The sequence below is a fragment of the Stegodyphus dumicola genome, chromosome 3 (assembly GCF_044657685.1).
Source record: "Stegodyphus dumicola isolate Sdum_Otavi_A_Nest chromosome 3, ASM4465768v1".
NCBI lineage: Eukaryota > Metazoa > Arthropoda > Arachnida > Araneae > Eresidae > Stegodyphus > Stegodyphus dumicola.
In genome coordinates, this window is record NC_140770.1 from 60,467,807 (window position 1) to 60,481,483 (window position 13,677).

The 13,677-nt window shown below is 30.2% G+C and overlaps 1 protein-coding gene across 3 annotated transcripts in view; it reads right to left on the reverse strand.

Moving 5' to 3' along the window:
- The window catches only part of LOC118185799 (proteasome assembly chaperone 2), a 31,740-nt gene that overhangs the window by 9,791 nt on the left and 8,272 nt on the right, over positions 1 to 13,677 (reverse strand). For all 3 annotated transcript variants that reach the window (XM_035355708.2, XM_035355707.2, XM_085812941.1), the window contains 4 exons: positions 13,467 to 13,629; positions 7,523 to 7,581; positions 6,944 to 7,062; positions 3,373 to 3,528 (listed from right to left, as the gene is read on the reverse strand). In XM_035355708.2, the coding sequence (XP_035211599.1) occupies positions 3,373 to 3,528; positions 6,944 to 7,062; positions 7,523 to 7,581; positions 13,467 to 13,629 (497 nt within the window). The remainder of the gene's footprint in view (positions 1 to 3,372; positions 3,529 to 6,943; positions 7,063 to 7,522; positions 7,582 to 13,466; positions 13,630 to 13,677) is intronic.

Below are 13,677 nucleotides of genomic sequence, written 5' to 3' on the forward strand. Positions count from 1 at the left end.
CACTTTATTTTCGACCCCGATGTTTTCTCTTTGCTTTCTTTTCTCCCATGATGTTTTCGCCTTGCATTGTTTATTCCGCGACGTTTTCATCTGCGATAGTTTCGGCTGTAACCGGAGATTCATGTACAGTAAAAATAAAAGTAGATGCTGACAAAAAAGAGTATTATCTTGAAAAATGTCATGGAAAACTTTCTGACAATACTATCAAAAAATAATAAAGGAAATTACATATTCAGTTATAAAGCTATGGTTGATGGAAAATATTTGTTTGAATTAGAAAAGAGAATCTTTAAAATGTAGTTTTTAATATTAATGTCTATTTTTGTTATTTTCATTTTTTAACTCGCGAGCACACGCACCGATCCGATGAGCACGAGCCGGGTATGTCATACCCGAATAAAAAATTTGTAATTAAAAATTTGCCGAATAAAATTAATCGGTTTTTAAAAGAAATTAAAATGTAAAACCAAGTTAATACTTCATTTTAGACAAAATATGAAAGAACAAGGAGAGGTAAAATTATTTACTTACAATTTTTGAACATTGCTTACAAAATGAGGTCATATGTTCCATACATATACTTTTGCTACAATTTTCACAAATGAATCTGGTCTTTCTATCTTTTTTCTTGGGGCACTCTGTACACCTCTTGTAAGTAATTTTAGGTTTTTTTGGGGGGTGGGTGGGTGGGGGTTCATTGTTAACATGTTCATCGGTGCTCAGTGTTTGTTTAGAATCAGGAACTACAGATGCTCATCATCGTTCATTTTGAACACTTTCTATTAGCTGCATCCCTAAAGCTTTGAGAAACGTACGCCTGGTACGGTATTCCGTTGATGGTTCCTTCTTTGATAGTAGAATTATTCTTGCATTAATGGCAGCCACGTTTAACACTGAAAAGAAAATCACCATAGGCCATGTTCACATGGGATGATTTATAAACTCCACATAAATACAGCAATCCAATTAAAGCTTTGATTTCCAACTCATTTGTTGCTTTCACATCCCGTTCATGAGTGAAATTTCGACATACTGAATCAATATAAATATTTGTATTGTCGACTACATGTTTTAACATATCTTCATCGATAAGCAGTGACCAGGAATCTAAAGGTGTTGAGACGTCTTTAGAATACTTCGTATTTCCCGGGAGTTTAGTTATAATATTTTTGGCACCAATTCTAACATTAGTCCGGAATTTATTTTTGTTCCTTTTTACTCCATTTTTTCCAACATAAAACTCACTGCTACATTCCACAGTTTCATTTTCTGTTTCTGTATCTGAATCACTATTCTCTATGGATGAATCATGATTACTATTATATTCTTCGTCATCAACATCTTCATCATCTTCACTAAATGAATCCTCATCAGAAGAAACTGTTTCAAGAAGATTTCTCAATCTTTTCATCTCTTCATCGTAAGGAATATACAGCGCCATGCTTACAACTCAAGAAAAACCTATACTAAAAGCTTGAAAATGAGAAGTGCGAAGTGATTCACTGAGAAATGCGAGTACACGCTTGGGTATGACATGCCCGAACAACGCTGTTCCTAAAAAACCGTTGCACCTGTCACCTCAGGAATTTCCCCCATTTAAGTATGTGACCTTGAACTCAGCTACACCAAGTTTCGTCCTTTTATGAAAGAATGGTGAGAAATATACAAAACAAAAAATGCACACGGGTATGACATACCCGTTGCGTGTTCTCGCGGGTTAATAAATATTTTAATCTCTTTAGCATTAATTTTAATCGTTTTCAGTGTCATAATTTAACATTTTAAAGAGTACCTTAAAATGCTATGTAAAAAAAGTTTGTAATTAAGTTGTTTTTTATAAATATTTTAATCTTTAAAATTTTTTTCATTGTTTTTATATAGAAATAACATAAATTTAGTATTCTAAAGTATTGAGATTTGAGTTATCTTAAAATGTCATAAAAAGGGTAAAATGTTTATTAGTAGCCAGCATATGTACCTACTATAGGAAAAGATGTTTTTTATAAAAAATGTCTGTGTCCTATAGTGGGATACATATGCTGCTTAAATTCCTTGCAGATATGTAGCTGCTACTTTACATTATTATTCACATAAAAATTAGATTACATGTTTCACATATTTAAGCACTTTCTGAGCATAATAAAAAAAGTATTAAACTAATGCTAAAAATTCCTTTTCTAAATTCATGTACAGATAATCAACCATAAATGGATGCAGTTAAATAACAAAGTGCTTCATTGCAGGTTTCAACTGAGAGTAAATTAATATTTACGAATATATAAGGGATCTGACATTTTATGCTAAAATTGAAAAAATCTTTAAAAAGATCCAATTCAAATTTATATATTTTTTTTATTTTGCTTTGAATATTTCAAATTCAAACCTAAAATAACGTTAAATGCTTTAAACTAAAACAATGGAAAGATTAGTAGTATTGAAATCAAACAGAAACATTCATTTTAAAAAAAGCAATATAAAATCTATAGTTTTTATATAAAATATTTGAGAGATTTCAGTTCATCAGTTTTTAAATCTCAGTTAGTTGCAACATTTTGATAAATATGAACTTTTTGGTCCTAAATAAAACATATAAGGTATGTCTTGAAAGTAATGCAGCCATTTCTTTTTTTTTTTATAAGAAATTTACTGAACTGATTTGTACAATTACTCAATATTCCCTCCTGCTTTAACACACTTGTTCCAATGCGATTTCCGTGCTTTATATGCGTCCTGGAAGTCTGTCACAGGGATGTCCTTTAGTAACCTCATCATAGCTGCCTTGATGTTCTCCAGGGTCCCCAAATCCTGTCCTTTGAGGGATTTTTTAATCTTCAAGAACAAACAGAAGTCGGGAGGGGACAAATACTTCTGATGCAACACAAAAGTCTCTGAAGGCGTTTTCTCAAGTTTTAAAACTTTGTAAACTTTGTAGGGACATTAGGTTAATATGGAAGCAGGCAAGATGAAAAATGAGCAATCGCCTTCGCCAGGAATCGAACCACAGACATCTGGAATACAGGCCCAGCATGCAGAACCACTACACTATGAAGGCATGCTAAGAAGGTGGGAGAAATACCTTATAACTTTATAGTGTATCATTGCTCGAGGGTTTTTTCCATCTTTTCAACTGAGCACTCACACAAGAGTTCACTGAAGCAGGCACTGTGACCGTCCAGGAGCTCAGAGCCGACTGGCACTGGTCGCAGTGTGTTCCCAAAGACTCCACCCATCCTTCTACGTAAGCAGCAATGCTGTGTGATGGATAGTCGCAGCAGAAGGAAATGGGTCACATTACTTTCAGCATAAACCTTGTATGTGTATACAGCTGCACACAGACACAAAACTAAGGAAAAAAGGAGGCTGGGGGCTTACCAATCATCTAACAATGTGGTTGCAATTCCACCTCCAGGTATTTTAGAAGTTTCAATAGAATTAACATTTTTTGGTAAAGAAAAGTTCTTCCATGATAAGTCTTTGAACGTTTCTTCATCGGCAATATTAACAGAACATAGATAATGCATAGGAATCCTAAAAAAGAAATATATATATATAATGTTGTATGATCTTAAATTCATTTAGTGCGAAAACAAGTTACTACTACTTGCACAATTCCTGCAAAGTAAGTTAATAATAATTTATATACTAAATAATATTGATTAATTAAGGATATTATCTCCTAAGTTTAATTAAAGTAGAATGATCTTAAAAGAGTGAATCCATACTAGTAAGTTATATTTTGAAAGATGTTTTGAAGTAACTTGAAAGTAAAATGTTAATAATGTTTTAACAGGGACTGGAATTAAATCATCATGAAGAACAAAATTTCAGTTGTAAAAGGAATAAATTAAAGGCAAGAATTAAATTAAATGCATGTAATCATTGTCATTGATCAGAAATTAGTTGACTCTTTAAGGGGAACAAACCAACTCCCATTCAATGAACAATAATTAATAAATAAATACGAAGGTGTTTCGTCTTTACTCGAGCTATAAGGCTAAGCCAAACTGGCAATTCAAGTCAGGCCAAAAATTTCCGTGAATAGAAGGGATTATGAACAAATGCTGATATTCAAAGAACTTAATCCTATGAATATATATATATATATATATACATATATACACTTATATATAACTAACATTAAAACTTATATCTACACTATTAATAATACTTTGCAAAATGCACAGCAAAATAAATTTTCATAGATTTATGGTACATATTTCTTGGATCTAAACTTATCTGATGATATTTAACAGTAAAACTATCAATGTTCAATATGTGAATAGCTATTTTAATGTAAATGGCATTAATGAATTAGCTTTTAAAAATTCCATTTTGAGAATGATAATGTTTATGGATTGTTTAGCTTTATCTGACATTAAACTAACTAAAAACAGCAACACCAGATGTATGCATATTTTATCATACTTTAAAAAACCATCATTTTGAGAGGCTGACAATTCTAACATTAACATTTAAATTTTTCTTGTTGTCTATACACAAACTTCCTTTGTTAGAAGTTCAAATATGAAAATCATAGCAAATAACACTCAAATGATAATTAATTATTTAAAAACTGATTATATAAATAAATTGACAAATTTTTAAACTGATTAGATTTTCAAAAGGTGAATATGATGCTACGGAGGAATGTAGCATATATGACATAAATACATTGCTTTATAGAACAATTTAGATCAGACACACCTAGCATGATTTTTAATGGAAAGAAATTAATTATACCATGCCTTTACAAATTAAGTCATCCACAAAGTTCTATAGTTTTTTAAATTGAAGTGCATTTTCTTCTAATTATTTTCTTACTGCTGATAAGGTACGACCTTAACTGAAGCAGATGTGTAAATAAGGTCTTTTTTGGCTCATGCTTCTTAATTCTAGTTCAGTATAATTTTTGTTTCAGAAATCATTGCTAAGATTGCAGAATCATGTTCTTTTTACATAAAAAAGGGACAAAAATGCTAGACAAACTGTTTGTAAAATTTTCTCTGTATAGAGACAAAGTGCTATTTTTGATGCCACTGTCTGAAAATGATTCAGAAAGTTTAAACATGGAAATTTCAGCTTCAAAGATGATGGCGACTCCAAATTGATCATCCTCTAATAAACAAGAATGTATTAAAAGAAGCACAGCATATTGTTCAGGACATAAAAGACAGACTAAATATTCAGAAAAATACAGAACATGATCATCTGAAGAAAAGTGGGTACCTTAGCCACTATGATGTGGGATGCCACTATGATATTTTAAACAAAGCATAATATGCTTGGTCAAATTTTAGCATGTGATTGTTTGCTGAAACAAAATAAAGAAACTCCTTTTTCAAAACAGTTCATCACTAGAAATAAGATAGAGATAAGAAGTGGTTACTATCCAATAACCTTACAAGGGAAAAATACTGAAGTAAATCAAATGAAACTCCTTTTAGCAACATTGAGAGCATGGCTGCATCTAACAAAAGTAATGCTTTGTGTAGGTGAGATTAAAAAGGAATTATATTGTTGCCACCAAATCAGACAATAAATTCCGAAAAATATTGTCCACAAATGGCAGTTTTAAAAAAAGAAAACATAGAGAAAAACCCAGAACTGATTAATTATTAAGGTATTATCTTCCATCATGACAACGTTTATCCTCACATTTCAAAGAATGTCAGACAGACTTATTGAGTATAACTGGGATGTGTTGTGTCACCTCCTATAACTAACAGATCTTGCTCTCTCAAATTTTCATCTCTTCAAATCATTTTAAAATTCTCTGAATGGCCCAAAGTGCACTTCCTTAGAGACTGTCAAACAGCACCTGCATAATTTCTTTATAAATAAATTAATGACTTTTTCAAAAAAAGTGGGGGGGGATTTTTCAGCTGCTAGAGAGATGGGAAAAAATCATAGAATAAAATACAGCTTATGTGATTCAATCAAGTTTTCTTCAAATTATGTGTTTCTCTATTGCTTCATTACTTTTAATTAAAAAGAAAAAAGCACTTGACAGGTAATCCAAAATTTTCAGATTAATGATAAAAATTTATTATTTTTGAACAAGTGCAACTATTCTATTTATAAAATTATTATTTTTTGCTATGACAATTCAAGAAAATTTTAAATTACGGTATTACATCAACAGCTTATTACATTTAAGCCAATGCAAATGTATGAAATTATTTATTTTTATAAACATGCAAATTGTTTCAAACAAAAGTATTCAAAAACTCTAGCTGAGTTTGGAAAAAATGGAGCAAATAATTTTAATATCAACTTATAAATTTATCTTAATTATATTAGATTCATTTACTTAACTTATGGAGGAACAGGGAAGAAAAACAAAATGTTGCCTTCAAAAGGAAACACAATTTATAAATAAAAATTTTAAAACAACTTTTTATTTATAAATGAAAAAACACAAAATCAAAATGAATTAATATTTACATGGATTAAAAATCACCATCACTTATAAACATGTTTAAATTTTCCTCCTTTTAATAATTTCTAAATACTATAATACTTCACATATTCCCAGTAAACAATGCTACTGATATTTCGGACTATTTGAAATCACACTAAGTGAGAAAAGAAATATATACAAAATTGATAACTTTTTTTTAAAGCTACCTTTTTTCGCTCTGTATTTTTCAATAGATAAAACAAGATTAAAAAATTCAAATTTTATAAATTCTACAAGTTATTTTACTAGATATAAATTAATGATTTAAAATCTGGATTTTTCAACATCGTCCAAATCTTAATGATTCCAGATCTCAGACTTTGAAGATGATTTCAGTCAGAATTACGAAATCTTATAAGGAAATACTAATGTTAAAAAAAAAAAAAAAAAAAAAAAAAAAAAATGAAAAATCATATATTTGAAAGGTCAAAGTAAAAACTGGGATAAAACTATTTTTGAATAAGCATTAAAATAGAACCATACCCACTAAGATCATCAACAGTGAAAAACTGAGAAAAACTACTGGATAATAAGACTGTTTTTTTAAATTTGTGCTCTTTAATGAAAGCAGTCAGGAATGCTTGATATTCACATACTTTACTCTGAAAGAAATAAATTTATTTGAATGTAAAGCATATTTTAATAAAATGTGGTCAAAAAGAAATAATAAGAATATAATGAAATACAGTTACATGTTGGTTTTGACTGGTAAAAACAAATAAGAATGATAAATTACATAAAAATAAATTTTCTTTTATAAAAGCTTTAATTCTTATAATGATGTTATATTTCATTTAATATGACTTGTTATACATATATTATTTCTTCTTCTTAATTGAGAAATCACTGAATATATTACGGTCCTATTTTGTAAAGCTCATCCCAAATGAAATACATAATAATGTTGCAGTATTATGAAATACATAATAAATCACTACATATATGAAATATATAGCATTTTATTGTTAAAAATGCTGAAATAAAAACATTTCTTTACTTCAAAACGATACATATTAACTGTATTAAACAAACTTATACTCATAATAATAAAACAAATCTTACAGATACTATTGGTGATCGCTGTTGAATTATTACAAGCTTCTTTTCTTTGCACTCATACACTGAAATGTTTTTATAAAAAAAAATATTAAACATCAGAATCAAAATAAATAAATATGAAAAATAATAATACAAACTCAGAGCAATAAATGAAATATAAAATCGGCAACTTATCTTTTGGCTTATAGCCAAAGATAAGTATATATAAACAAAGCAAGTAAAAGAGTGAACTCAAAATATTTCAGAAAAACAACTTGGATGCAAATCTAAAAGTGATTGCATTATCAAGGTTGTTAATTAAATAATTAAACAAAGGAAAATTGTTTAACACACTGACTGCCAATCACGTGATATTGTGTTATAAGCAAGGAGCCAATCACGCACGTGCCAGTGCGTGCTGTGGGTGATGTTTCAGTAGCCAGTCACGCACTGGCGCGGGAAAATCCTATACTACTTGTTATTCATTCTCCAGTTCATTTGGCATTGCATGCTGGGCATTTCTTCTGGTATTGGCGTGGAGTGATAATTAGAAACTACGCATAAATAATCGCGGTTTTGAAATTATTGTTTTATTTTTTATTGAAAAATAATCTTTTAGTATGAGTTATAGAGATGATAGTGCAGGGCCTTCTCACCCAAAAAAAAGAAAAGTTCAATATATAAAGGCTCTTACATATGATGAAATAGCAAATTTGCTGGCTGAGCTATCAAATGAGTACTTGAGCGATTTTAGTTATGACAGTGACGAAGAATTCGTTCCTCCGACTGGTACCCATGATATTTCGGATTCCGATGATGATAAAGAATGAATCATGCAAGAAGTTGCATGTCAGCAGGATGATTCAACTATGTCGGAAAATGTTATTTGGGAAAACGATTCAACATCAACGAAAAAATTTCCTTTCATAAAATCCGAGTGTTTGCTCTAACCTGTTTCAGCTAACAATTCTATATATATCTTTCATCATTTTTTCACTGATCATATCTTGGAAGAAATAGTTGCTGAAACTAATGATATGCTCATAAAGTACTCTTTCGTAATGAAAAAAAGAAACATACTCGCATTAATGCTTGGAAGGACACCAAAAAAGAGGTACTCTTGGTATTTGTGGGATTGATCCTACATATGGGAACTATACGAATCAACTGTATACAAGATTACTGGAAAACAGATTCACTGTTTGGTTTACGTGCATTTTCAGAAAATATGAGCAGAAATCGGTTTTTGTTGTTACTGAGGGCATTGCACTTCGCAAAAATCCCAGATTAGAATACAGAGCTTCAAAAGGATCGACTGTATAAAGTAAGAGATACGGTGAATTTGTCCAACACGTGAGTATCTGAAATATATTACCCAGGGCGTGAGATTAGTTTAGATGAATCAATGGTATTGTGGCATGGACAGCTTATATTCAGACAGTATATACCAAATAAATGTCACAAATATGGTATCAAGTTGTACATGATCAGAACCCCTGATGGTATGGTTCTGAAATTTATGGTATATACAGGCATGTTGGATGATTCTGGTGGAAAAGAACATGCAAAAAAGTCATTATGAATTTACTCGAGGGAATGCTGGATGTAGGACATAGCACATTTATGGACAATTATTATAACAGCTATGAACTGGCAAAATGTCTTGCTGATACAAAAACTCATTGTACTGGGATAATCAGAAAGAACAGAAAGACATTTTCAAAAGAGGCAAACAAAAAAACAACAACAAAACAAAAAAAAAAAAAAAAAAAAACTGAAGAAAGGGCAAACTGTAGCAAAATATGCTAATGGCGTGATGATTACAAAGTGGCACGATAAGAGACATGTCACTTATATTTCTAGTGAATATAAAAATAATATGGCGCAAATAACAAACAAAAGAGGTGAAATTAAATCGAAACCTCTTCCTGTAATTCAATATAATAAATTTATGGCCGGTATTGATAAGCAAGATTAGATGCTTGTTTATTATCCTTGTGAGAGAAAAACAATTAGGTGGCCCACAAAAATATTTGTGCATATTTTGCAAATAATGATGAACAATTCTCACTTTATTTATAATAAGTATTCGAATGAAAATACATCACTGTATGACTACCGTTTAGTAGTGATACAAAGTTTACTGAAACAGCCATTTGTTCTTCGTGCTCCTGTGTGTGATCAGTCTGAATCTGAACATGTGCTGAGTACACAGGAAGAAAGAAAATATGGAAAAATTCTAAGAAAGCAATGCAAAAGTTGCTATTCCCAAGGGAAACGTAAAGATACAATATATGTTTGCAAATTTTGTGAAGGATCTCCCAGGTATTACTTAGATTATTCAAAGATAATACACAAATAACATTCTAGATGTATCTTTTTAAATAATGTCTTTGTAATTTTCTTGTTATAAATTCCTTTGTAATATGTATAGTTGTCTGTAGTACATATTGATATAAAAATAATGCATACTGTCACTTAGTTTTCTTATTTTAATTTATTTTTTACATTCCACATACCATCACGTAAAGTGGCATTTGGGGAAATTCTGACATGTAGTGCCAATCATGCGCTGCTGTGTAATTAAAAAATACTTTAATAAAAGGCCTAAATAATACTTAGGTATCACATAATTATCTTTTATTAATATTTTTAAATTATATTTCTTATTATAAGTATGTTGACATCTGAATACAATTTACTTCCATATGGGTGGCAATAACAATCAATCTAACTCTAGTGACTGACAGTCAATGTGTTACTGACATAAAATTTCAGATGATGTTAAAAAATGAAAGACGATGTTAAACAAGTCTCATATGCATACAGTAACAACATACAGGGTAAAAAAGCAATACGGTAGTATTCAAAAGCACAATATGATGAAGTAAAATTATGGCAGGGAACACTTTTGATAATTTAAAAAGTAATACAACATATCAACATGACAATATATCTATCTAGATGCAAAGAATATCAGTTATATAATCAGATATCATGTTTTGAATGACCTGTTCAAAGTTCTAACTTAATCTCATAAAACATCTTTGATTCAAATCACAGCACATAATAACCATTTTGGAATTTGATAGTACTACTATATACTTGCTAACCTACCAAGCTAATTTCAGGGAATTTTTTTTTTACTAATACAAATTATTTTTGAACACTAAAAATATATTAAAAGAAATTTTTAAAAAATAAACTACAAATAATATCAAATTCAGGCTTTCTGCTAATAAATGTTTTTCCAGTATACTGTCATGCACGAATTCAAATTTATTCGATGTTTTAAACTTCTGAGCGCCATGACCAGCTTTATCTGATCATGAGATATTTTGTCTATTGAGATATTTGTATTAGTATACATTAGCTTATAATTTAATATATTTGCTTTCTTACCTTCTTTAATAATAAAAATGTCATCTTAATAAATGTAAGTTTATGAAAATAGAGACTAAAATAAGTGTACAAATTTAGCTAATAAAGACTGTTTAAATGCAAATCTTCACGATGGTTCCAAACACCCACACCACTCGAAGGATTAATTGAAGTCTTCTCACATTCCACATTGCTATGAGGAACTGTCAAAGTGGCCAACATTATTTAAGAAAATCCACAATATTTTAAAATTTCACTTTTAAACTTCACTTATAAATAACTTTTTCATTTTCCAATTATATTCCACTACGTATCAATTCTTGCTGCCTCTATAACATTTTGCATGTTTTCTAATTGGAAATTACAAAATTTTGATTGCAGTTAATCATTTACAATATCAGTATCTTCATCTTTAAAAACAAAGTAAAGTAAAACTCATATATTTAAAAATATCCTACATCAGAAAAAGATGCAGTTGCAAGAGTACAACATTTGCAATTTAAGTATGTAAAATTACTTCACAGTTAACTGGAAATTTTTATAGAGTGCAATCACATACTTGGCAGTAATAACTTTTACAGAACTTCAGTAAAATGCAGTATATAAATAACATTTCCTTTTATATTCATCAAGCTCTTTCACATTTCTAAAAAATCTGATGTGCACACCACATGACTTTCTTATACATGGAATATGCATTTTTTCCTGCATTTCATTTAAAATTACTGAATTGAATTAGATCTACTTTGTGAATAGCACATAAACCACAATAGAATAAATGCACTCTTTAAAATTCACTTTATTTATTTACAGTATAGCAACCTACCAACCTTTCATTTACCTAGCAACGAAGCTCGCCTTAAACCAGTTATGTCATTTATACTCCCAACTGAACGAAGCCTTACGTTCTCGCACTAGTTTTTCGAGACAAATGCTATAAACACGGGACCAAAAAATGAGTTGTAAAAAATCGGGATAGGGTTTGAAAATTCAGGACTGTCCTGGGAAATTCAGGACATGGTCGCCTTATTAAATTGCATTCGATAGAGGTCAAAATGGATATTTTGGTAAAAGTATATTTTAGGGTACCCCTTGGCGATTTTTGGCGCACATGGATACCGAATTTGTGCAAATCTTTGACTTGTTATTTTGGTTTGCATAGCGGCAATTTTCCCGCCAAAAATCGCTGCTACACAAAGCCAAAATAACAAGACAAAGAATTGCACAAACTCGGTATCCATGTATACAACGACCTACTTTCACTTAAAAAAAATCCCAGAATTGCAATTTTTAAAATGGCAATGCGCACTCTCTTGACTTTATCCATGTACACATCGACCTATTTTCACTTCAAAAAACATCAGAGAATTGCCCAAACTAAACTTTGCGCACTCCCTTGAGTTCGTCCAGGTACACATCCATATATTTTCACTTAAAAAGTCAAAAAAGCACCCAATTCTACAGTAAAGGCAAACAAAAAATACATAATCTCAGTAAACTACATTTTAAACCAAACAATAAAATAACATAAAAAAAGATTATGCATTAACATTATGCATTTAAGCATTACACAAAGCAAATATCCACTTATCTCTGTGGCACACAAAATTCCTTAACAGCATCCAAAAAAAAAATTGTCTGAACTAGAATCCGTATATTGGTGTCACCACATAAATTCACAAAAATAAGAGTAAAAAATATCTTATGTATTCCGGACTGCCCCGAAAATGACTACTAAGTAAACCTTCATTTACACACCAGTCAATTAATGCACTTTTCCCCATTTCGTTCCAAATCGTACAGAAACTTCAAATTAATCTTATTACATTCAGCCATTCTACCGTCTAAACAATGAAACAAGCAATGTATTTCCTAACCACACACACCACACAAGCCCTTACAAAACATCCCACGATTCAAAATTTCCCGGATTAATGGAAACAATTACATCATAATAGGATTTCCATAACATTCAACTACTCAGGTTACCATGAATGAAACAACAACTTGGCAATAAACTGAACAACAACTTGGCAATAAATGAAACAACAACTTTGCGATAATACAAGGGGTACCCTTAAGTCAACTCTAACTGATATTTTCATTGAAATATGATATCTGGAATTATTTGTGATTACAATACTTCCTTTACTTCATAGAAAGAAGTAAAAAAGTTAGGTGTTTTATTAACAATGTTTCTTGCTTTTTAAAGTTTATTGATTGATTGCTCCTACATGGAATTTTTAGCTTGGTATCATTTCGAAATGGTATTACCTTTTGCATATTAGTATGGCAGAAAATTAGTCAGTAGTGAATTTGCCAATGCTCTCCAAAAACAGCAAAAAGTTCATGACTTTTCATCATACTATTATATACATGGCTGCATTATTAATGATTTGTATTCTTAATTTTACACCGATTTTTTTTTTTTTTTTTTTACTTCAGTATTATGTCATACCATTCTTTTTAATAAGTACTACTATCATATAAGAAAAAGTTCAAGGTACGATGAAAAATATAAAGGAATAATACACAAATGAGAATTATTAATTAATTATACTATAGTAATAATAATAATAATGCTAACATTCACAGCTAGTAGCTAGTTTCTTCCTTCCAGGATCAAATGGATCAGCACCAACTATAGGCAAGATAGATGGATGATGTATATAACCAAGATGCTCAACTCTCAGATTATTAAGTAGTAAATCCACAGCAAGCTGTCCAACATTACCAACCGCTACAGATGGCTAAAATGAAACAGATAAATATTCAATAATAAATTTTAGAAAAATTCG